The following is a 25,347-nucleotide window of genomic DNA, read 5'->3' as shown; positions in this document are numbered from 1 at the left end:
TTTGAAGCACCTGTACTGTCATCGAGGCAACAGCTGAAAGGCACTTCAGATACCTGGTCTTGGTTTCATCCTGGATACCTTTGTTCAGGCAGCTGAATTAAAATCATCCTGTTGATTATTTTAGGTTCCTTATTTAGGAGGGTTGGTTTAATACATACAAGGTATTGAAGACAGGTCTTTATTTTATGTAGATGTGCACCACACTTTAATTGAATGTCTTGAATGGAAAATGGTAAATTCAGCAAACCTCATGCAACACCTCATATTACTACAGTATTCAGTGTGTGCATTTTAATCCAAAAGCTATAAAATATCTTTGGATACCCAGAATTTGAATGTGTTTTTATCTTATTTATACTTATGTGTACACTTTTGCTTTTTTAGGATGCTGCTTCGTTATGCATTTTCTCAACTTCGATCCACTCAGATTGCTGCTATTCACTGCAGTGCACAAACTACCTCTCAACATGTTATACAGAAATTAAGTCAAACTTGCATTGTAATAAGTACAAACACTGGGCGAGTATTTAGGCCAAAAGACTGTGAAAGACTTGTTTTGTACTTAAAGGATATAAATCTACCCAAACCTGATAAATGGGGAACAAGCACTCTCATTGCTTTTCTTCAGCAGGTAAACGCCTGTTTACAGAGACTTCAATACCCTGGAAATAGTTCAGTGTCTGTACCTACATTGATAATTTTCATAGTTAGAATCCTGTGCCTGAATTAATATTATTGTTGTTTGTACTTGAATAGAATATATAGCTATTAGCTATTAGCTATTTAGCTAATATTAGCTAATTAGCTATTATTATAAAGTACCATTTTTATTGAGCTTATATTTTTAAATGATAAAGACAGTACTTGACAATGTGAGTTAATGATGTGACACAATACTTTTCTCAGTGTAGATATATGTATACTATTCTTCTCAGTGTAGGCTGGAATTCAAAATGAAATATTTGCAAACAATTTTCTCTATATTTTTATACCTCTTCCTGCTGATGATATTCTTTCTCACATTTCTTTGAATGGTTGCTACTGAGTAATCCATATATGTCATCTATTTCCTTTTTGGATTTGTTTCTTTTTAGTATGCTTTTAGACACAAAGCCTTCTAACACTGATCATCTGCTCGGAGTAAGATATCACTGATGAAATGTCTAACCTCCTATTTAATGCTAGATGCTTTTCTCTAGGAAGAATTACCAGCTAGTTATGGATAATTCTAGCCAACTCTGTCTTTTCCCTTGATATCTCATCATATAATACTGATTTTTCTATATTGGATTTTACAGTTTTTAAGAATTTGCATTTGAGACAATTAGGGAAAAAGACACCAGTACTGAGTGAACCACTGACAGTCAAGGAAATAGTAACGATGCTGTATCTGTCACTAATATGTTTTTGTAAAACACACTGCTAATGTTCGTTTAATAAAATGTTTATGTAATTATTAAAGGTTCTGACATACCAAGGATTCTATGATGAAAATCTGGAGTGGGTTGGTTTAGAAAATATCCAGATTGTGGCGTCTATGACTGCTGGAGGAACATTAGGAAGGCATAAACTTACCTCCAGATTTACTTCTATTGTTCGTCTTTGTGCAGTTGAGTAAGTATGTGAAAGTGACATTTGACATTCAGAGCTCAGATTCTGCTTGTTTATAGAGCCCTTGCTGAGTTTACTCTTCAAAAAGATGTGGCTATTCTCATCCTTTTTTCTAACAGTTCTGGGATCTTCACATTTAGAAGGTTGTGATTTCCCTCCTTTCCTCCCCCCCCCCAACCCCCAATCTGTTTTGCTCTCTTGAGACCCCACCAGGGGTAATTCATTCACCTATGGGGCTTGCAGCTTGGGAGGCAGAGACGTATTGAACTTGGTCCAGAGGAGGGCCCAAAAGGTGAATGAAGAGCTGGAGCATCTCTCCTGTGAGATAGGCTGAGACAGCGAGGAAATGTAGTGACAGACAAGGGGGTGGTGGTCTTAAGCTAAAAAAGGATAGGTTCCAATTAGATACTTTGAGGATGGTGAGGCACTAGAACAAATTGTCCAGGGGGATTGTGGATGTTGTCTCCCTGGAAGTACTCATGGCCAGGAGGATGGCATTATTGCCTGTGGCAGCAGAGTTGCAACTAATTAGTCTTTAAGGGCCCTTTCAACCCAAGCCATTCGATTATTCTACTGTTTGGTGTTGTTTGGCAACTCTTGGCACTGGAAACCATTTGAGTAATCTCTAGGTGTTGGTAGTGTTGTTTTGTTTGTCTGTGTGTTTGTTTTGTATCTTTTTTTAAATTTTAAAACATATTTAGTAGTGATTACAAACTGAGAGTGGCCACAGTAAAACAATAATGGCAGTAACACAATGTTACTTAGCTGCTAGAAATCTTATTAATTGAAATTTCTCAGTAGTTGTCAGTATAACTTAGTATAAATTTGAGTCTTTTTAACAGAGAAATTAAGAATGATAGTCCATAATAATTTTTTTTTTTTTTTTCCTGTGAAGCTATCCAGAAAGAGACCAACTGCAAACTATTTGTAGTGCCTACTTGGAACCTGTACTACAGAAAAACCTAAAGAATCACCCTGTTTGGGGTTCCTTGCCAAAAATACATCAGCTAGCAGGATCTATGGTTCAAGTATATGAGCAGGTGTGGAAATTTAATTTATTGTTTTCAGGGAGATGGGGAGTTCAGAAATATATATATTTTAATGTTTAGCTTTTGATATTTACAAGAAAATAAAAAGGCTTACCAGTATTAAATTTCACATTCATATACTTTTCAGAATCTTGGTATCTGATTTGAAAAGATTTCTAGATATTAGAAGTAAAGTGAATAAGTAGTAAGGGCTTTTGCTTTGCTACAGATTTAGCATATGATTTCGGCAATCATCTTAACCTGTCCACACTTCAAGTTCCTGAATGATAGTAGTATTTTCCAGCTTACTGAATGGGGAGATAGTGGACGTCATCACCTGAGCATATAGCAATCTATGGATGTTGTAAAGAAAACAGATGGGAGGGTGGAGTTCCTTGCACACATTGTGTCTGTTAAAATTTTACACAGCTGAAATAGATGTTCAGACGCACAAGCTCATTTTATCCTCCCACTTAAAATTTAAGAAACCTCTGGCTAGTGTGTCAAATATTTTAATTATGAGAAAATCTTTTGCATTCACAAAACAGGACAATTAATCAATGCACTTTTGAAAACAACTAGAGTGTGTATAAGGAATAATATGTAAATTTGGGACCTTAATTAAACTAATGGTATTTTGGGGAAAATGACAGCTGTTATTTCCTTTTTTTTTTTCTACTTTTTTTAAGGTACGAGCAAAATTCACAGTTGATGATCATGGTCATTACCTTTTTACACCATGTATTCTTACTCAGTGGGTTCTTGGTTTATTCAGATACAAGTTATCAGGTGGTAAGTCACTTACTTAGTTTTCATTGATAAAGCAGTTCTGAAATGACATAAAATATTAGTGATGACTTCATGTGCAACTTGCTGTTCCATCTGTGGTACTTTTTTGATTTGGAAGGATATTCAATTTTGTATACTTTTTCTTTTAGATAGTTTAGACATCTTTCAAGACTAATTTTTATCTTGTGAAATAACGATTATTACTAGGTCATGAGCAATTACTGCTTATTGCACTTTTAGCTCTTAAATTAATTAGAGAAACTGTTTACATAAGAGGCGTACGTAAGTAATACAAAAGTGTTAAGTATGTTAGATTAGCATTGTTTCTTTTCTTGGATCATCAGATGGTATAAAATTAGCTTGAATGAGGTCAGAAAAGCAACACTGACAGTCAATGAATGGGTAACCTCAGCATATTTAAGAACTCAATTTTTGTGTCTAACGGTGACATATTTAGGCTTTTTTAGTGATGAACAATATGGCATGTCATTTACTAGCCCTTGAAACTCATCTCACTTCCTTTCTTACATCTGTGTAGAATATTGTATCATTGTATTCTCCAGTGGCACTTTTGTAATACAGACTGTTTGGGGGGTTTATTATTATTTTAGTATTTATTATCAGTCTTTCTCTTCCCCTTTGAAAGTTTCCTGTTTTTTTTGTTGTTGTTGTTGTTGTTCATTTTGATTGCTTGGAATTTTATATTTCTGTTTTTACTTAGTGTGCAATACCTTGTTCATTTTCATTAGAATGCTGGCTACACTGAAGAACTACTTTTCATAGAATATTTTTTACTTTATCTTGCTGTGACACATAAGGATATTAAAAAGCACTTCATAACATATTTGCTTTTTCTCTTACTTCTTCCTTACTGATGCTCTCCTGCTGGTATGTAATTTCACTTACTCATTTTCAATTTCATATTTTAAATGAGAAATTTCAGAAAAGTAGAACTAATTGAAAAATATAAACTTTAATCTCTCCTATGTAATTGTTTTCAGGACCATCAAAACAAACTGCAGACCACGTACTGGAAATAGTTGCTTATGAAGCATGTCGTTTGTTCCGTGATAAAATCGTTGGCATGAAGGATCTCCATGTATTTGATAATATTTTGATGAAAGTGTTTGAAAGTGACTGGGGCTCAGATGTTCTGGGCAATATGGAAGGTAAAGCATTTGAGGCATATTACATAAATTTGAAATATTTGAATAGGAATTGCTTAATAGCATCAAATTAATCAAGCCAGATAGTGCATTAGGACCTAAACTTCTAACTATTTAATTTTATTTTTGCAGATATCTTCTATGTAACTTGGGGAGCTTATCAAGAGGCATTCACTACTCCAGGGCAGGCATTACCACCACATGGGAAGCCACTTGGCAAGCTAAACTCAACAGACTTTATAGATACTATTAAAAAGGTGAGACAGGATTAATTAAAGAAAATACATAGCAAGAATTCGTACCGGCGACTGCAAGACTTTTTTTGTTTGTTTTTTATTTGACTAAGTGACATACAAGCACCAGGTTTAGATCACAGTGTGCTGCTAGATTAAGGAATCATCTCCTACATTTGGTCAAGTGAAGATCTGTGGTGCTTTATGGCAGACAGTAGGAAGTACTGTGTAGTGAGGTGCTTTTAATAAAAGCATGTCAGTTACATTTGCTGGAGATGTATAACAGCCCAGTGGGCTGTGTTTGAGAAACACTGATGTACATCTACATTTGTGAAATATGAAAAATGACACTTATGAGGAAATGCAAGTGCTAACTCTGCTAGGCAGACTACTTGATGAGAACCTTGATGTCTGCCTCGTAATAGTAGTGTTTGGTGGACTGGTGATCTGGATGCTTCCTATCCTTAATTGCCAACTTGTGACCAATAGATAAATGATGAAGTTTAGTAGCCGAGTAATTAGTTTTACTTTTTTTTTTTTAACATTTTTTTTTTAAATCTGACTGCAATTAAATTGGACCTTAAATTCAAGGTTTTGTTGAATATAATAAAGCAGAATTTAATCTTAGAATCTGTTCTTGTTTGTATTTGAATAGAAAATTCCATAATCTGCAATTACACAGCAATTAACTACCTGAAGCACTGTTCAATATTGTGCCAATATTAATTAATAGATCAGACTTTGATCTAGCTCATTATTTATTTCTAATTTATTCAGTGGTATATTTCTATTCCAATAAATGAAAGAATATCAATATATTGCAGTGCTGAGGATATTGCATGCTGCCTTTACTGAGGAAATGTGATTTATTCATTTCTGGTAAAAGGCAAGCAGTGTATTGAAATTTTGTCACGTAAATAATTTGTTTGTAATGAAGACCAGTGTGGCCTCTTGGACTTTCATTTGTGCATTTTTAAATGTTGGATGCTTCCATATCTTATTAGTTGTTTTTATTATCGGTGAATGTATTGGTTATTGTTTTCTTTGTTGTTGTTGTTGTTTTTTCAATAGGGTGTTATTCATTATGGACGAGACAAAAAAGAAATAGAGATACTACTGTTCCAGGAAGTCCTCAATTATGTGTCTAGAGTGGACAGAGTACTGAGTTTTCCTGGAGGATCACTTCTTTTGGCAGGACGGAGTGGTGTAGGTCGTCGAACAGTTACCTCCTTAGTTAGTCATATGCATGGAGCTTCTCTAATTACTCCCAAAATTTCCAGAGGCTATGAGCTGAAGCAGTTCAGAAATGATCTTAAGCATGTAAGTAACTCAGCGTTCTGCAGTCTCAAGTCTATGCACGTGCATCTAAAAAATGAATGGGAATTTTGAAGGACAGTAGTGTTGTGTGAAAGGAATTTTAAGAAAAGCATAATGTCAGTGGTCTGAATGAAACAGATTTTTAGATGTTCCTGTGTAGATCTGCATACTGTTCTTTACTTTCCTGAAACTCTACTGTTTTGAGTATTAGCACTTTTTTTCTGAGTGTTGTGGACTTAAAATGCATTTCAAGATTATATGAATGTTGGAAACTTTTTTTTGTATGTATGTTCACATATTCTATCTCTACTATGGTCTGCTTGCTCATAGGATAGTAGTTCAATCAGGTTAACTTTTAGTGATTGGTGAAATAATACACTTTATTAAAAAATGCAGACTTAAGTCAGCAGCTCTTCGTACCTTCAGAACTGCTAATGAAAATTTTACAGCAAAGTCCCCAGAAGGAATGATGCAGCACCAGCACTGAGTCACATCTGGAGCATAAATGCACTCTACAAAGTAGTCTGCTGTAATTATTTTCTGATTACGAAGTTGTACATCTAGGTAGAATGTTCTCTATTTGTTATCTTGAATAACTGAATCACCTGGTAGTCTTTTCAAAATGTATCACTATTCATATGCTGTGGAAAAAAAAAAAAGAGTATATTGTCATGAGTAGATTATTATTCTCTTATGAACAACAGACATTCATTCTATACTGAGATTATCTTAACTCTTTCTAGGTGATGGAGCTTGCTGGCATTGAAGCACAGCAGGTGGTACTGCTGCTTGAAGACTATCAGTTTATTCATCCTACTTTCCTTGAGATGATCAACAGTTTGCTGTCTTCAGGTGAGATGAATCCAAAAAGATTATGGTACTACTGTTATGACACAGAAGTGGTTCAGTGAGGAAGTATTAGCTGTTTACTAACTTTATTTCCATACCAGAACTGCCAATTACCTTTCTGTTTTTGTTTTTTTTGTTTGTTTGTTTGTTTTTATTGGAGTACCTGTACATAAAGCAATCTGTTTTGATTTGTTTCATATATAGTATTGGATGACTGTTTTTGCTTATGCTAAAATTAGTTGTTAATGTCTATTTCTGTAATGTAAACAAAGTAGAATGTTTATTTTAAATAGAATCACTAACATGATTTGTGAATTTCATGATATGAAAAGAAGGATGAAATTCATGTAATGAAACTCATGAAGGTTTGGAGGGAAGTACTGTGAGTGCTGAATTCAAACTGTATATACAGGCTGCACAAATTAATTTGAATAATTGTGGTGTGGTGCATTTAATCTAGAATTTTAAATTCATTTATCAAATAGGAGAAGTTCCTGGACTGTATAAAACAGAAGAATTAGAACCACTTCTGTCTCCTCTAAAGGATCAAGCTTCACAAGATGGATTTACAGGACCAATTTTCAACTATTTCACATACAGTAAGTGAAGAAGATTTTAAGTTATAATTTATTTCAAGGTTACAAAAAAAGGGTACCAAAAATGTGGGTAAATAATTAGTAAGCCCCATTCTATGTGTAATTTGAACATAAAAGTAGTTTTTTTTAGATAACAGGCAAGAATAACAATTAGAATATGATATCTGGAGGCATAAAACTCTCGGCTTAAAATTAACTCCTCTATCTGAAATACTATATCCATGAATGTTCCAAAAAGGTATTGTAAATTCTGTTAAGAGTAATTAGAAGGAAGAAAACACGTCTTAATTGTTTTCTGGTTTGTTTAGCTTATATGCGCTTTAATAGATTTTTTTCTTTTATTGTATCTTAGCTACAACTCAATTTAGATTCTGAGTACTAGGAGCAAGTTTACAGATTAAAAAAAAAAAAAAAAAAATTGTTTCTTCTTGGCCAACAAGAAGAAAAAAAGTATTTTATAAATAATTAATGCAAGTGAAAAAACACAGAAATTTGCAGTCACACTCAAAAGCCCTGGAACTACTTCTAATTGTTTCTTTATTGATTGAAATATACACCAGCAATATCCATTTTAAATACTGTCAGCTTTTCTCAATTAAAAAATGCATTAAAATATATATAATGAGAGTCCTTGATATTATTTAAACTTAGAGATGAATTTGTAAGCATTTGTACCCTGCTGTATCATAGTATAATAGTATCTTTTCTCAAAAATTATTCTTTGATAAATATTTGAAAGGACAGTAAGTTATGTTGTATTTGTAGTAAATCTATTTTTGTATAGTCTGATTGTTATCTACAGTGTATATTGCAATTCCTTAGGGATCCAACAGAATCTGCATGTTGTCTTGATCATGGATTCCACCAATATAAATTTCACAATAAACTGTGAAAGTAATCCAGCACTGTACAAGAAATGTCAGGTCTTGTGGATGGAAACCTGGTCTGAAAACAGTATGAAAAAGGTAAATTGCTTTAATTAAAAGGTATGATGTGCTTAAATGATTGTCTACATAAATAACTGAATTTTGATGAATAAAACTTGAGTAATGAAGGAATAATTGTCATTATGCTTGGCTAACCCATTTCTGCTGTGTCCTAAAGATAGAAAATTCTACTGAACAGTTAATTAATATTTTTTATTTGTCCAGTAATTCTGTTTTGCTCTTTTTGTGGGCTGAGTTGAACAGAATACTACTTACTCTAAAACAATATTTGTGAACAAAATACTGTTAGACTACAAGCAAAGTGATAAAGCGAACTATGGTTGATGATGGTATCCACTGTTATTACTATGTTTAGCAGCTAGTTTAAAAGTAATTTTGTTAAAATTAGCTGCTACTGATACGTGTTTGCACTGTAAACCTTATGTTATTCTTGAATCTTTGTGAAGCATTCTGCTTGATGGAGCAGGCAGTGTTTTCTTTTTAGGATCAAAATCTGCATAGTTTAGGATATTTTCAATCTAAGTATACGATATATATTCTTTCCATATATTAGGTGACTTCCAAATTCATTTCCCTAACAGGGACAAGGCTGCTGGAGCTGCACATCTCCAACTTGAACCAGTAGTGGGGCTGAGTGTGTATTCCCAGTAGGTGCACGAACACCCACATACAGTGCACATGTACACCGCTGGCCACACAGAACACTGCCAGCAGAAGCACACACAACAAACAACGCCAATGGTCTCATCCTCTTTCCCTTTTCAGTGATCATAATGAAGTGTGTAATAATGTAAAATATGTACATATGCCTGAGGTGGATTCCCTACTAGCTAGGCTTTAAAACACAGTATTTCTACTAGTTGGCTCAGGATCCCTCATATTCCCAGCTACTGGCATGCAGACATATGAGCTGTTGAGATCACTTCCCCACCTCAGCAGTGGCCTCACTAGCTCATGTGCGTACACACACACCTATACAGACACACACACATTTATGTACACTCTCACACACACTCTTCTGGTAACTGGGCTTAATCTCCCAGGCCATCTAGTAGCTGATCTTGGATCTATTATCGACCATTTTGTCCTTGGGATGACACAATGACTAAGGTACACATGTGCATGCGCACACTCAGCCACGTACATGTATGTTGACCCCAGGACCCTACAGTCTATCAGGTGCTTGGCCTTGGACCCTCTTACTCCTCTGGCAGCCTGTTCTTCCAGGTGCCTCACATAGTAAATCGTGTGCTAACCTGGAATGCTCTTCTGCTGAATCTCATAATGTTTTCCATACCTCTGATGCAGAAACCCCTTCAATCTAGTCTGCAAGGTAGTCTGGTTACTTCCATTGTCTCACAGTGATGAATTTCACAATCTGGATCATGACATTTGTCACCTGAGACAGCCGTGGGAGGAGCTAATGCACAGTATGCATTTCTAACTGGGTGATGAGATCTCCCCTATCATTGCACCTCAGGTTCAACAGCAGGTTTTTCTGGAAGTTGTTTTTGGCAAAAATGTTTGGACCAACTCTGTCCACTAGTAAAAACAACTTAAAGATATTTTATTTCCAGAGGATTTTTTTTTGAGTGGTGTATGAGCAATGATTAGATGTTTGTGATTTAGTTATATGCCAGAATTCTGAAAATGCTTTCATTTGTTTTTATCTTTGTACGTTTTGTAGTCAAGAATATATGAAGATGAACACATACTCCATCTTAGAACATGACAGAAGCTTTAGACATTTGGACTTAAACATTATTTAATTTTGATCTTGCAGCCACTCAGTTGTATTTAAACTGCCTTCTAATTTCTGTTGAGTTCTGTATCTTTTTACATCTTTGACATTTGTGTTATCGTGGAAGTGTTTTAGGACTTTGTTTTGTGTTCATAAAGCCAACAAAAGCTCCTCTGCCTGAGAGAACAAGAAGTCATTAGTTCTAGAGAACGGCAGATTCGATCTATTCAATGCTGTGTTTTACAAATCCTTTATTCTCAATTTTAGTCTTTTCAGATTAGCTACTAAATTATTTTTTAATCCTAACTCAAATTTGAGTTTTAACCATCTTGATTTGTTTTAGATACCTGAAATGCTTTTATATGATGATGGAGAAGATAAGACTGAAAAAACACACAAAGAATTTAAGAAAAAGCATTCAGGTAATATTTTGGTGGGGCAGCTGGTTGTTACAACATTTCATTAAACACTTAGTCCTGTGTTGGGCATAGATGACGGCATGGGTAATTCAAGTAGTTTTTGCTAGCATATTCATGAACTTAAGTATTGTCCACATGGGAGGTATTTTTCATTTGGAAGCATTAGTCTGGAAAATATATCCTGGGGCAGCAAACCCAATCTCCTACTGGTTATATTGATATATTCCAACATAGAATGCCCTTTGATAGTCTCATTCCCTTCAGCGAGAGCTCTTGCGTCAGGAATGCTTCATTTTCATCAACTGAACTTCAGGTTGTTAGATGCCATTTAGACACTGTCTTATCTTACAAAAAGAGATTAAGGGCCAAGTTACAATCAACAGACATTTAAGAGGCTTATCGGTGTCCTTCCCATGAGAGAGTCCCAGCTTCCTGATAGAATGCAAAGTTTGTCTTATAGCTGGGACAGACCCTTCCTTCAGTTATCCTTCATTTTATCTGAACGTTCCAATGAAGAGAGCTATCTGATTACTTACATCCTTTGCTACAGGAATAGAAGGCAGTTTCATTCCTTACACTTACATTTGTTTTTATGTAGTTTTGAGGGTAGGATTTGCTTTCATACTCAAATCAGATTTCTCCCAAAAGTGTTCCTCAGTTTCACTGAAATCAATCTGTGCTTTTTTTCTTAAGATTTGTAAGTCTAACACTGCTATCAAGAATGATTTCCTACTTTTATCTGCAAAAAGAGGCTGTACTTTATGTGCAAAAGGAGGAGGTACTTGAGTACCTTCATCTGATGTCTTTCATGCTAACAATTGAGATATAGTTATGCAAAGTATCTTTTATGCAGAGACTTTCACGTGGTATTCCATGTAATGTGACTACAACACATGATTTTAGCTCCTGTTGTAACATTTGAGACTTGAGATTTTATTGAGAAAATTCTGTGTGCCTGACTTATGTAGAATGTATTTCTGGAATTTCATCATGTTAAGTCAGATCCTGCAATACAAGGGGAGAATCCCAAAATGCTCCTGTGCTTGTCGGAATAGTTCCAAATTTGTTTTTTGTGTGAATGTCCCTAAGAATCATCACCAGATGGATCAGATCCATACCATTACTTTTTGGGCTTGCTTTTCTGCATCAGTGCATAAATGGATTAACAGGAAAGATACAAAAAATGAGTTATTTCATAGTTGTTTGACAAATGCAATTTACTCATACTTATTATTTCTTGGTTTGGTTTACCCTTCTCAGTTCTTTCCCTGCCAGTTACAGTTACATGCAATTGGAATTCTTTGGTTTACTGGGGTTGAATTGAGGTAATCCACCTTAGATATCTAATATTGGACTAAGTAGGAGGAAAAGTAGAATATGAATGTGCCTATGTTTGATACTTAACAGAAAGAAGTTTGGTTTTTAATGATAAAGTAGTTGGGAATACCAAGTAACTTCAGTTTATTGTAAGTAAAAGCTCATTTTTGAAATAATATGAGTTTATAATAAAGCTTAAATTGTAACCATTTTAAAAATAAGGAGCAGAGCATAATCTAGGGGACCCTTCAAACACCCAAGTTGGTAACAGTACTTTTGGCAACTTGTTCTAAAATATTGGTCTAATTATCACTGCAAAGTGTCAGAGCCAACAGGAATATAAAATGATAAGTTGTTTGTTTGGGGTTTCTTTTTTCTAAATGATTTTCCTAAATGATTTTATTATCTATGTAACAAATTTTATTGTACAGACAATTCAGATTTTTGGAAGTCATTTCTGGTAATCCACGAGTCGTGTAAAATATATGGAGCAACGCCTAGCAGATACATGACATTCCTTAATGTATACAGTTCAATTAACAACAGTAAAAGAACAGAGCTGGTAAAAAGGCAGAACCACTTGCAGGTATGTATTTAAAAACATTTTTAACACACAGCTTTTCAAAATGCTCTCACATTTGGAAATGCCTTGTATGCTATTTCAAGCTCTAGGTTAGATACAAGGAAAAAATCTTTTACAGTGAGGATGGTGAGGCACTGGCACAAGTTGCCCAGAGATGTGGTGGATGCCTCATCCCTGGAGACTTTAAAGGGGAGGCTGGATCAGGTCCTGAACAGCCTTTGTATGTGTTCCCTGTTCATTGCTGGGGAGCTGGACCACGTGGCCCTAAAGACTCTGTTATTCTATTAGGAGCTGTAGCTGCTAACATGGCTGTGTAGGATATCCTGCCTGCAATTACTAATGCTGTGATTTCAGATCAGGAATAGTTTGAATCTTAATGTACATCTCTGTTTAAAAACCTTAGGGCTAAGGGTGGTACCTTCTTTTTCATTCATATTTTAGCTCTATTAGAATAGGCATTTCTTCTTTTAAAAGCAAAAAGTATTTGCAAAGGCTTTAGTTTTTTTGTTTTTTTGACATTATTCATGTAATGGAGTTGTGTTGCAAATGAGGCATCATCTTTTGATTATTTAAGTTCTGTCTCTGATTGTATATTAATATATAAATCTTTGTGTCTATGCAGCAACTTTCTATTTTGAAAGTTTTTGAAATTCTATTTTGAAATTCTATTTTGTGTGATTCTTGCATCCTTATGTAGTTCAACAAGCTGTAAACTCCTTAGCCTCATGGTTACTTCTGTTGCCTTGGTCAGAATTCCCTTTTTTGTGGCTTTGCCTCACTTAATGTTTCAGACTTTTTCACACATTGAACCTGTCTGCAATTAGCCAGATGTGGCTTTGTTCCTGTTCTCTATGTGTACCACACTACTTTTGAAACATGCTGGCTTTCCGTGAGTGCTTCCTTCTCTTCACAATGTATTTTTCTTAAAGAAGAGTCCCTGTAGGTCAAAGCTTTTCCCTTTTAGTCTTTTTACTTTCACCTCCTTTTCTCAGTCACTCGTGCTATTTGTTCTGAAAGCACACTTGCAATGATTTCAGCTTTGCTTAAGAAGTGGGTCTTCTTAAAACATCTCTCTGAAACAAATTACCTCTTTGCATTAAATTCTGTGTTCTTTCTATTCTATTAACTATGTTAATAGTTTTCCATCTCTGTAGTAAGTGATTTACAAAGGATTTAAGTTTGCAATGTCAGAAACTGCTTACTTACTTAGGTGGTAGCTCTGATTTGTTTGTGACAAACGCTCCTTTACTTCTTGAATTCTTTGGGTAAAGAAAAGTAAACATTTACAAGAAATTATGCATATGTATCCTAGATGAAACATTCATTTTGCCTTTAATACATTTTTCAGAAGTGTTGAATTCTGTCTTCTTGATAATATGAATAATTTAGAAATTGTGAATAAAGAAATGGGAAAGATAACTGAGGCTTTGTTTTATGTACATCCAGGTTCTTTAGAGAAGGCACGAATATGTAGAAATAGGATAACCTAGTTTGATTCCATTTAATTTTTGTTGATTTGCTATTAGAGGAAATAGAATTACAGGGAATTAGTGTCAGTTAACTGAAATGTTACTGAATTAAATAGAAAAAAAATTATGAGGATTTCATATTCAGGTTTTTGACGTAGTGAAACACCTTATATGAACACAAAGGAGGTTTCAGCTCTCATTTTTGAGTTGAAATCTACAGGGGAGTGCTAAGAAATATGCATTATATTTTAATAAATTAAAAATGAATAATATTAATCTGCGTCACTGTTAGTCTGTGTGTACTGTTTGTAACCAATCTTCATTTAAATCTGTATAAAATTCCATGCTAAACAATTGCTTCTTACAAACTTTTTTAGGCAGGTGTTTCAAAGCTGAACGAAGCTAAAGCCCTTGTGGATGAACTGAATAAAAAAGCTGGAGAACAAAGCATTTTACTCAAAACTAAGCAGGATGAAGCTGATGCTGCCCTTCAGGAAATTACAATATCTATGCAGGTATTGTAGTGATCAAATCAAAAACGGAGGAAACAAAAAAAAAAAAGACAAAAAACTCCATGGCTGCCTGTACTTTGTGTTGTTTTCAAGGAGTGCTAAACCTGATGATTTTACAGTAAGTTGCCTAAGGAAACATGTGAGTCTTGGGGCTTGAATAAATTTGTTGCAGAAAAGAGGATTTGGTAACTTAAACCATGTCTGAACTGATTAAGATGAGATCAGAACCACTTTGGTACCAGAGTAGCATTTACTACTTGAGGTTAGTCTGTAAGTTTTCCTAGGAGTTCATAATCTAAATTGATCTGGTTTTACATTACTTTTAACAATATGAATAAAATACTAACAAGTAGCAGTATTTTAGGTTACAAATCCTATTAGCTGAATTTGTGGACCCTTAAAAAATGTATTTTCTGATGTTTAATCCTCTGAAGTTGACTTCAGATAAAACTGATTGTTCAGTGTTTATCACTCCCTGAAATATCCATCTTTCAGCTCAGAGGTGGATCTGTTTTTTGAAGAGGTAATTTTCGTTAGTAGTATTTTCTCAGTTAAATAAAGTAACTGTTCAGAACAGAGATCTCTGCAGAAATCATTAATATGAGATAAATTATAACAAATCTGCTCTCACTGCACTGTTTTAGCACTGTGCTAGTCTGATCAGTCTGAAAAGAGCTTAAGTAAATAATCTCAAGGAAGAGAGACTTTTCTGTGTGCATTAAAGTAGATACATGTTCTTTCAAAGCATTTGGTTCACAATTGCTTTCCATTTTTATAAGCCCACTTGATATTAGCAATTTTTTTTTGTATTTTTAGTGTCTATCTACTTACTGTATATTGTATTTGAATAATTATCATTGACTTGATAAATTCATTGCTGGCTTCAAAGAATTTTTGTATCGTTTCCCTTGATCTTTTAAATCTATGCCTGCTATTGTCCAGCAGTTAACTGCTACCAAAGCAACATGTGTTACATTGTAGGACAAGGGCAAAGAGTAGGTCAAAAAAAAAAAAGGAAACATGTTGAGTCTGTGAATATCAGAAGGATTACGATAGAATTCTGATTTAGGTTAGCACAAAGTGCAGGTGCCCTCTAACGTTTTAATGTCACTTCAAATGTTCCAGTTTATGTAAGAGAGAGGATTGTAATGCATGGACTCCCTTTATCTTCCTTCTGAGCAAGGCTTTTGACCTACAGCTGAACTTTAAGGTTTTCTTATTCAGAGCCATCAGACAGTACTCATACATTTCCATGAAATATCTGAGCCAGTTTTATGTAGTTAATATTTTATAGATTTGAGTGACATGCTTTTATGGACTTCAGTGATACACTGAACTACAGCTTACGTTAATTACTCAGAAAGATTATTAAGATTTTCTCTGCTTCTACACTTCTATTTTTCCTACAGGTTCAACTCAGCTCAACGATTGCTGGTTATAATAATGTGTTGAATACTGGGAAATGTATAAAAATATAAACTCTGACCTTTGTTACCTTGGATCTTTTAGATGAATTGAGCCTAGAATATTATACACTTATTTTCTGCATTTATCCTCCATTACTTGTTTTGTGACTGTTTCTCATAGTTCCTGCTTTTTCCATTAACTTCACATAGTACAGAGTGTCTTACTGTAATTTTATATGTCGCCTATTTATTGTTGTATTGAAGTGCTCAGGAGATGACCACTCTGTGGTAAGCAGAATGAAAACTCTGGAAAAAAAATGTGAAGCCATTCACCTTGTGCTCTGTGTGTAGGTTGTTAGAGAGGTGGGTGCAGCTTTACAGGTAAATCTTGTAAAAGTATTTTTAGGATAACAGTTTGTAATTTAAACACAACTGTATCTTCTAGAATCATTGAAAAGGTGAGTTTCAGTGCTGACATGAAAGAAATAGAAATGTGAGCAGCTTGCATTTCACAAAGACAAAGATAAGGAGATATTGCTTTCAAGTGTATGAAGTATGTTAGAGGCTGTCAGCCTTGTCCTTATCAAGGAGGTCTGACATCTTCATGCAGGAGGGAGTACCAGTCATAGGTAAGGAGAGAAAAGTTTATAATGAGCTTAGAAAACAGAGATACTGAGCTTGTCTGTGATACACCAAACAAAGGGAAAGAGGCACAATAATATAAAAAGATGCTTAGTCATGTAATTCAATAACATGAACATGAAGTTCAGACTAATGCTTATGTTTTTTTTTTTTTAGAAACGACCTCTAGTATGAAAAGTGTTTTTTTTGTGCTTGTTGTCAACAGCAAATTATATTATGATGAAGACTGTAAGGAATAAATGACCTGAAAATAAAATTGATGCAAATTTGAAAATGAAAGATATTCTTCTTTACAGAGTGCCAGTGAGCAAAAAACAGAGATGGAAAAAATAAAACAAAGAATAGCAGAAGAAGCTGCAGAAATAGAAGAAAGAAAAAGAAAAATTGAGGATGAACTGAAGGAGGTTCAGGTAAAAACTACTAAGGAAAAATTTTGTTTTGTGGTGTGATTTGGCTTATTGAAGGTTCTGCCACGCAAAGTGTTTTTGTAGAATTTGTCCTATTCCTATTTCTTAATTTTTCTTTAAATTGTTTAAATATTAAAACCTTATTGTGTTATAAAGCAGTTAATTCTGTTTCCCAGATTTATGTTGACATTTGGACATTGAATCTGTATTCTGTTTGGTCTTCATTGCAGAAAGGCTTTTCAAATAACATCCACCCTCTAGTTGCTATTTCTGTGCTGTCATGGTTTACTGAGTTCCACAGACTTTGTGGAATATTTTTGAGTTATTAATAACTTCTATAGACCAGCTACAATATTCCTTGATGAAACTGGAACAGAGTTTGTACTATAAGATGGAGGGAAGTAGTTTAATGAGATGATTTCCAGTTATTGCTTAATTCTGGAAGCTGTGTATCCTGATGGCACTGTAGCATACTGCTTTGTTTGAGACACTTTGCAGCCTTTAAGCATCATTTCTGGGGGGAGGAGGTATGTCTTGAATCATTTCTTTTATAGTCTGTATTTTTCTTGCCTTGGCAGTCATGTAGAACTACAAGCTTAAGTTAACACCTTTTCTGTGGTCATTGATAAATATACAAGATGTGCAAAGTATGCATACCTTTTAATAATTCTTTAACTTCATTGCCTCTTTTTTTTCTTTTTTCTGTTTTGTCAGTATGGCTGATGTCTTTCTGGACTTGTTTAGAAACTGTAGAAAGAAAACTTTTATGACCTCTGTTTCTTCACAACTTTATTACATAGATATCCTTAAGCCTAGATGTAAATAGCAGTTGACACCGTTATTAAAACATGCCCATATCACAGCGAACGTAGAAGAAGTGAAAGAGCAAATATGGTCAATACTGTTATCTGCATGAAGTTTATGAATTGTAATGCTGACTGGAAAGTTAGAGAATGTCAAGATAGCGATGGTGTTCTATGGAAACACACTGATCACTTAAAGTAGTTGTTTTTTTAGGAACTTGTGCATATGAATACGCATCAGTAGTGGCTGTTCAGACAATAAAGTGTTTAATGCTGAAAGAAGGAAGATACATGGAAGCCAAAATGGCAAATTTTCAGTTTCTAATATTCTCATGTCTATTTTGGTTATGTTTTTATTTTCTAAGCCCTTGGTTAATGAAGCTAAATTAGCAGTTGGAAATATAAAACCAGAGTCGTTGTCAGAAATTCGGTCCCTTCGGATGCCCCCTGACATTATCAGAGACATCCTAGAAGGAGTTTTGCGGCTTATGGGGATTTTTGATACATCATGGGTGAGCATGAAGAGGTGAGGATTTTATTTCAGATCTGACCTTAAGACAATAATTTACAATATGAAATGCTTTCTGCTATCGTCAGGAATGATGTGTGTGCAGAATTCTTTAGTTTCGTATGGAAATAACTTCTAACATTTGCATTCTCTTTCTTTATTTTTTTACAGTTTCTTGGCCAAAAGAGGAGTGAAGGAGGACATTGCAACCTTTGATGCCCGTAACATTCCGAAAGAAATACGAGAGAGCGTTGAAGAACTTCTTTCAAGAAACAGAACATCTTTTGATCCTAAAGTAATTTGTGATGCTGTTACATGCAATAAATAAAAAATAGCAAAATAAAACCAACAACAAAAAAAACCCATTACATGCAATTAAAAAAGGGGAACTAATGATTATTAAATACATTAGTGATCTTTAAGACCTAATTTGGCAGTAGCTAGTAGAATTCTTCGATACTGGTTTGTTAGTTTTAAAGGGAAATTTGTGATTGTCTGGAAAAGAACAGGATGATGATTCTTAAATTCATTTACAACTTCATAATGCCTATGGAGCTTCATAGTTGTAAATCCTTTATTTTCTTTGCTAACCTACAATATAAACTCTTAGTAACAATGTAAAATAGCATTTCATTAGAGAAGTTGGCTAATTGGTAAATTTGATAACTGGCAAATCCGTTGCAGTTAACTTATCCTGTATTTCTCTCATTTGCATTATATTTCGAGGATTTTCTTGTAACTGTTACTGATATTTTTTTTTTTTATTATTATTATTATTATTATTATTATTATTATTATTATTATTTAGAATGCTAAACGAGCCAGTGCTGCAGCTGCTCCACTGGCTGCCTGGGTAACTGCTAATGTCCAGTATTCCCATGTTCTGGAACGAATTCAACCTTTGGAAAAAGAAAAGGCTGTCTTGGAAGCGTAAGTTAGACACTGTTACAAAATAATCATGCTTAATTCCAGTAATGTCAGAGGAGACTAAGAGAACTTGAAGATTGTTAAGAACAGAAGAAATAAGAAACTATAGCTCACTATAAAGTATTCTTATTAAGTATTTCTGTCTCATGCTGAGGCAGAATCATGTCTTTAAGTAAAACTGTGTCAGTATGTAAGAAAAAAAATGTAATTTTATTTTTCCTGGAAGCTATGCTTTAGATATCTTTCTGCCAGTCACCAGTTACCAGTCTCTGCTGAAATGTGTCTAGGAGCAATGAACATCATTGATATGCATAAAATCTATTCTGTTGGTGATTAACTCATGCAATTATATAGGAAGTGTGATTCCTCTTTTTTTAGGCATATACCAAGCATTATCAGTTTCTCCTTATAATTGCAATGATATGAAGTAGTCTTATGAACACCCATAATCCGAGGAATCTATACTGGTTATTTTGCTAGATCTTAAAATGACATATTGGAAGAATTTTATTTGATCTCTAAAAATACACTTCAATGTGATGCATTTGCTCTGCACTTTTAAAGATATGTGGTGAGAAACATTAAAACATTTTAAATGTGAAAGTGAATTTTTGCTGATACAGATCACAAGAAGGAATTGTCTCTGGACTGTCTCCATATGAATTATTGTTATGTCACTGTGACTATTTTTTTTCCTTTGGATCCATTGTCTTAAAATAAGTGTTACATTTTTTAGTAATCTCAAGAGAACTGAAGGCAGAAAACGGAAGTTGGAAGATCTTCTGAACTCTGTTGGTCAGAAAGTATCAGAACTGAAAGATAAGTATGTTGGTTTTGTTTATTTCAAGAGATAAATAAAAGCATTGATGAACAGTATTAATATTGAAATTAATGTGACCAAAAAACCTCCCTGCCCTGTGGGACTTGTACCTCATTTGAAGCCATAATTAGGCTATCTATACAATCAGTAGTAGTTAATAGATACTATTAGCATGCTTTTCATCTTGCTGATCAGATGAAATGCTCCTTCAAGTACCTTCTCACTAATGAATGACCGAGTTGGAAACCTTCATTCTAGAAGACAGCAGATGTTAAAAATGAAGTGTGTATCTCACAGTATAAGTCTAAGAAAACTTCTTGTAAGGGGTAGACTTGTTAGTCTAGAAAAGAAGGGGCTGTATGGAGGCCTTATAGAATCTTTCCAGTACTTAAAGCGGGCCTAGAAGAAAGCTGGGGAGAGACTGTGTATCAGAGAGTGTAGTGATAAGGCAAGGGATAAGGACTTCAAATTCTATGGGTGTTAAACATTAAAAAATAATTTCTAAACTTTGTTGCATTGGGCATATTTCTATTTTGCAATAGTTCACAAAATAGAGTATTGAACTGTAAATTTAAAGGTTAAGCAATAACTTACCAATATGCTTCTTTAAAGACTTTATAGATAAAATTTACCAAAAAGAATTACAAATTCATAGCATGGTGTTGAACTTGCTGCTGGCTTGACTAGGTGCAGAGCAAAACTTAACATCAACTGCTAAAGTGAAGTCAATGCTGCATAAGTATGGAGAGGAACGATTTTCAGACATATTATATATGTATACTAGAAATGTGTTTTTCGGTCTCTTTTGTGTTTCTTAATTCTGTTAATGGCTTGTCTATCATGAGAAGGAAGCAGAAAGTATAAAAGAGAATTGCTGTTGTGTTCTTCATGAATAATTAATATGACAATTTCAGTCAATTAAACTACCTTTGAAGTAACTGTCCATAATTTTAGTAGTTCATGATGGCAATTATAAACAATAATTGTTTTACAGGTTTCAGAGTAGAACAACAGAAGCAGCCAAACTTGAAGCAGAGCTAAGTAAAGCTCAGAAAACGTTGAAAGCTGCAGAGGTACTGATTAGTCAACTTGACAGAGAACACAAAAGATGGAGCAACCAGGTTAGTGAAAATTTTCATAAAATACTTCTGATTGCTGATATTATAAAAAGTCTTTGCACTGTTTTGAAGATATGAGATAAGCAGCCAGTCTGTTAAGTATACATTCGTTTGATTTCTCATCAGAAATAATTTTGAAGTGTTTAAACTGAGATGCATCAAGTGCAGCATTGCCAACTCGTCAAAGGAAATGTCTGTCCCACTCTACAGTACACTGTTGTAGCCTCGCTTTGAGTTCTGTGTGCTGTTTTGGATGCCATAGTACAAAAAGTGGATATCAAGAAAACATTCTTCACGAGTTGGGTGGTCAGTCATCAGAACAGGCTCTGCAGGGAAGTAGCCGTGGCACTGTGCTTGCCAGCATTCAAGAAGCATCTGGAAAAGACTCTCAGACATATGGTGTGATTTCTGAGTGGTGCTGTGTAAAGCCAGGAGTTGGACTTGATTATCCTTATGGGTCTCTTCCAATTCAGAATATTCTGTGTTTCTGAAGTTAGGGTTGAGTATTATGGAAAGAAATGGAAGATTTTCCTTTGCAAGTAGCTTTTCAGGTACTCAACCTGCAATAGTAGGGCTGGGCAGATTTGAACCTTTGTGTAAAGACCTCTAAGAATGACTCTTCATGGTTCTTCACTCTGGTATGTTACCCCTCTCTTTAGAAAGTTACCTTACTGTTGATGGTGTGGGATAGGTAGATATATTAGTATACCTAACAAACTAGCAGTTACATTAGCCAGGAACTCATAGTCTTGACGATAGTTTTTAATTTAGGGGTAAAAAAGCTGTATTCATTTCCCTTTAAAGTAAAGAGAAGGTAGTAAAACGTTGCTTTTGTGAGCACGCTTTTTTAAAAATCAGTTTGATTAAATAAAAATGTGGCAGTGCTTACAAAGTGCAGATAGATTGTTCAAAGATATGTGATAAATGTATTTTGTGTGTCTTCAGTGAATCACATTTCTGATTATAATAAATACCTACAGTGTTTGCTATCAGAATCTCTATTTTGACATTGACTAACTGATACTATAAGGGCACATTTCTTATTTTCCTTAAATTAATATGACTTATCCAGTAGCTTGTAATTGACATACTGAAGGATTCATAAGATTGAGTTTTTTTGGATCCAAATTCTCAGGAGTATCTGTCCATATGCTATAGCTCAGAGCTAAAAAAAAAAAAAAAAAAAAAAAAAAAAAAAAGTTTTTTCCACATCTTCAAGTATGTTTTGCTGTGAGCTACATATGGTTATGTGAAATGCAAGGGGAGTGACTGTTTCACCTGTATTCTTAATGGCAGCCAAATTTAATTCAGACTATTTGATAACTTATGAGAAATATTAGCATAGTTTTTTTTTTTTGTTTTAAATGTAATACATCTATCCATTATGTACTCTTTTTTCTTTAAAGGTTTCAGAGATAAGAGATGAACTGGCCACACTGCCTAAAAGAGCTCAGTTAGCAGCTGCATTTATTACTTATCTTTCTGCTGCTCCGGAGGATCAGAGGAAAATAAGACTGGATGAATGGACCAAATCAGCAGGCCTTGAAAGTAATTTGTGTGTGTGTGTGTAATTAGGCTTGATTAAGGAAGTCTTGGTGTCCCCAAATGAAAAGTGACTGTATTCATTCTTATTCAATATGCAGTTGTATATAGAGATGGACTATTTATTGGCATTATTCTATTAATTCTTAAGATTATAAATACTTTTTAAAAAAAATATTTAACTGCATAGTCCTTGATTAGAAAGTAACATTTACATGGATGAATGTATTCACATTAATAGTTGGAAACTTGCCTACAAGTACTGAATGCTTCTGTTTTTCCTTTTGGTAAGCACTTACCACAGAATCACAGAATGGCCAGGGTTTGAAGGGACCTCAAGAATCATGAATTTCCAATCCCCCTGACAAATGCAGGGCCACCAACCTTCCCATTTAATACTAGACCAGGCTGCCCAGGGCCCCATCCAACCTGGCCTTGAACACCTCCAGGGATGGACGGGGCATCCACAACCTCTCTGGGCAGCCTGTTCCAGCACCTCACCACTCTCTCTGTAAAGAATTTCCCCCTGACATCCAACCTAAATCTCCCCTCCCTCAACTTAAAACCATTTCCCCTCGTCCTGCTGTTATCAACCCTTTCAAAGAGTTGATTCCCCTCCTTTTTGTAGGCTCCCTTTAGGTACTGTAAGGCTGCAATGAGGTCACATCACAGCCTTCTTTTCTCCATGTTGAACAAGCCCAGCTCCCTCAGCCTGTCTTCATAGGGAGGTGCTCCAGCCCCTTGATCATCTTCGTGGCTCTTCTCTGGACCTTCTCCAACAGCTCCCTGTCTTTCTTGTACTGGGGGCTCCAAAGCTGGACACAGTACTCTAGATGGGGCCTCACAATAGCAGGGTAGAAGGGGACAATCACCTCCCTGTCCCTGCTGGCCACCCCTGTTCTGACGGAGCCCAGGATACCATTTGCTTTCTGAGCTGCAAGAGCACACTGCTGGCTCATGTTAAGTTTTTCATCCACCAGGACCCCGAGGTCCTCCTCCACAGGGCTGCTCTCAAGGACCGCTCCTTCCAGTCTGTATGGATGCCTGGGATCCCTCCGGCCCAAGTGCAAATCTCTGCACTTTGCTGTGTTGAACCTCATCAGGTTCACCCAGGCCCACCTCTCAAGTCTCTTGAGATCTCTCTGAATGGCATCCCTTCCTTCCAATTGGAAGGAAGGGATCTATCTGTATTAATAGCACCATTTTTTTATAACATCAGCTAGATATTAGCATTAAGTTCAAGAAATAAAATAAGGAAAATCTACAGACTTGCACTACATTAAGACAGAATCTTCACTGTATACAAAGTGGAGACTTTAAAATGTGCAGACTATAAATATTAACATAATATTAATATTAATTTAATAATATTATTAAAATATTTCAATCTTTCTTTTAACAGAGTTTGATTTACGGCGGTTCCTGTGTACAGAAAGTGAGGAGTTAGTTTGGAAAAGTGAAGGCTTACCTTCAGATGATCTTTCAATAGAAAATGCTCTTGTTATCTTGCAGGTAAACTTATTTTTGAATATTGGAAGTGTTTCAGCTTCTGCAGATTTCAGTAACTTCCTATCTTTCTGGAATTATGAACAATTTAATTTTCATAGTTTTATTACCATAAAGCATGCAAAAATAAAAGAAAAAGGAAGTATTTATGTATCAAAATGAAACAAAAAAAACCAAACAGTTGAGGGACATAGGGATGTGCTTCTTCTGTATTATGGTTTTCTTCCAGATGTCGAAGAGATGAAACCTTCTATCAATCTATTAGTCATCATTAACAACAATATAAATGGAAGACTATGTCCTATAAACATGCATTTGGCATGTTCTAATACTCTTTTTGTTTTGAAAACAGGAAAGGAAATATGCAGATGTTGTTCAAAATATCTGGATGTGAAATCCTTAAGTGTTCATCAGATTAGCTGTGTGACATAGGACATAAAATGCCATTCATTTAAACAAGTAGCGAATACCTGAGAAAAGAATTATAATAAATTATATTTAGGTCACTGTGACAGTAGTGCCTCCTATTTATTTCCATGGAAACTACAACATTCTTGACCCATTCTTGCTGTCACCACTGCTGAAGCACACCACTGTGCTCACATCCCCTGTTGGTCAAGCAAGCAACAGTAAATGTCAGTAGATGCAGTTTTTTTCCACAAGGAGGAATTCAGTTCCACATCTGTGCTTCATGTGCACTTCCATGTCAGATGTCATTTTGTCACGCTGCCTCGCTGCTGCCATCTGTCCCATGGCAACAAAATGTAATGGAATATTGGTGGGAAGGTTCAGCCTTTACTGCCTTACCACCAACATCTGCATTGTGGGCCAATGTAAGAAAATAGAAGGCATTACTTTCAGAGCAGCCCACAAATTAATATATTCATGATTATTATAACATAATTGCATATGAATATGTGACAGTAAATGTATGTTATGCAGTTGTACACTCATACAATACTGTAGTTATAATGTAGTTATTACATCTGCTGGAAAATAAAGATTTAATGCCGTTTAAGAGAGGAGAATTAACATTTGCCGCACAACTTTGCTTGAATGATTGATGGTTCTCAGAAACCAGTTACAGCCTC

General features: G+C 35.0%; 1 protein-coding gene across 1 annotated transcript in view; it reads left to right on the top strand.

Moving 5' to 3' along the window:
* Positions 1-25,347, top strand: part of DYNC2H1 (dynein cytoplasmic 2 heavy chain 1) — a 135,233-nt gene that overhangs the window by 34,841 nt on the left and 75,045 nt on the right. The window contains exons 43-63 of the mRNA XM_042838934.1: positions 385-631; positions 1,463-1,614; positions 2,507-2,651; positions 3,329-3,431; positions 4,430-4,597; positions 4,727-4,851; positions 5,899-6,147; positions 6,888-6,996; positions 7,479-7,592; positions 8,412-8,554; positions 10,621-10,699; positions 12,445-12,599; positions 14,443-14,580; positions 16,922-17,035; positions 18,201-18,361; positions 18,515-18,638; positions 19,152-19,273; positions 20,007-20,093; positions 21,085-21,211; positions 22,615-22,756; positions 24,153-24,262. Coding sequence (XP_042694868.1) covers positions 385-631; positions 1,463-1,614; positions 2,507-2,651; positions 3,329-3,431; positions 4,430-4,597; positions 4,727-4,851; positions 5,899-6,147; positions 6,888-6,996; positions 7,479-7,592; positions 8,412-8,554; positions 10,621-10,699; positions 12,445-12,599; positions 14,443-14,580; positions 16,922-17,035; positions 18,201-18,361; positions 18,515-18,638; positions 19,152-19,273; positions 20,007-20,093; positions 21,085-21,211; positions 22,615-22,756; positions 24,153-24,262 — 2,914 coding nt within the window. The remainder of the gene's footprint in view (positions 1-384; positions 632-1,462; positions 1,615-2,506; positions 2,652-3,328; positions 3,432-4,429; positions 4,598-4,726; positions 4,852-5,898; positions 6,148-6,887; positions 6,997-7,478; positions 7,593-8,411; positions 8,555-10,620; positions 10,700-12,444; positions 12,600-14,442; positions 14,581-16,921; positions 17,036-18,200; positions 18,362-18,514; positions 18,639-19,151; positions 19,274-20,006; positions 20,094-21,084; positions 21,212-22,614; positions 22,757-24,152; positions 24,263-25,347) is intronic.

Source organism: Centrocercus urophasianus, unplaced genomic scaffold (assembly GCF_019232065.1).
Source record: "Centrocercus urophasianus isolate 14NV4802_14NV808 unplaced genomic scaffold, USGS_Curo_1.0 seq_9, whole genome shotgun sequence".
Taxonomy (NCBI): domain Eukaryota; kingdom Metazoa; phylum Chordata; class Aves; order Galliformes; family Phasianidae; genus Centrocercus; species Centrocercus urophasianus.
Note: the sequence above shows the minus strand (reverse complement) of the source record. Positions and strands in the feature narration are given on the sequence as shown.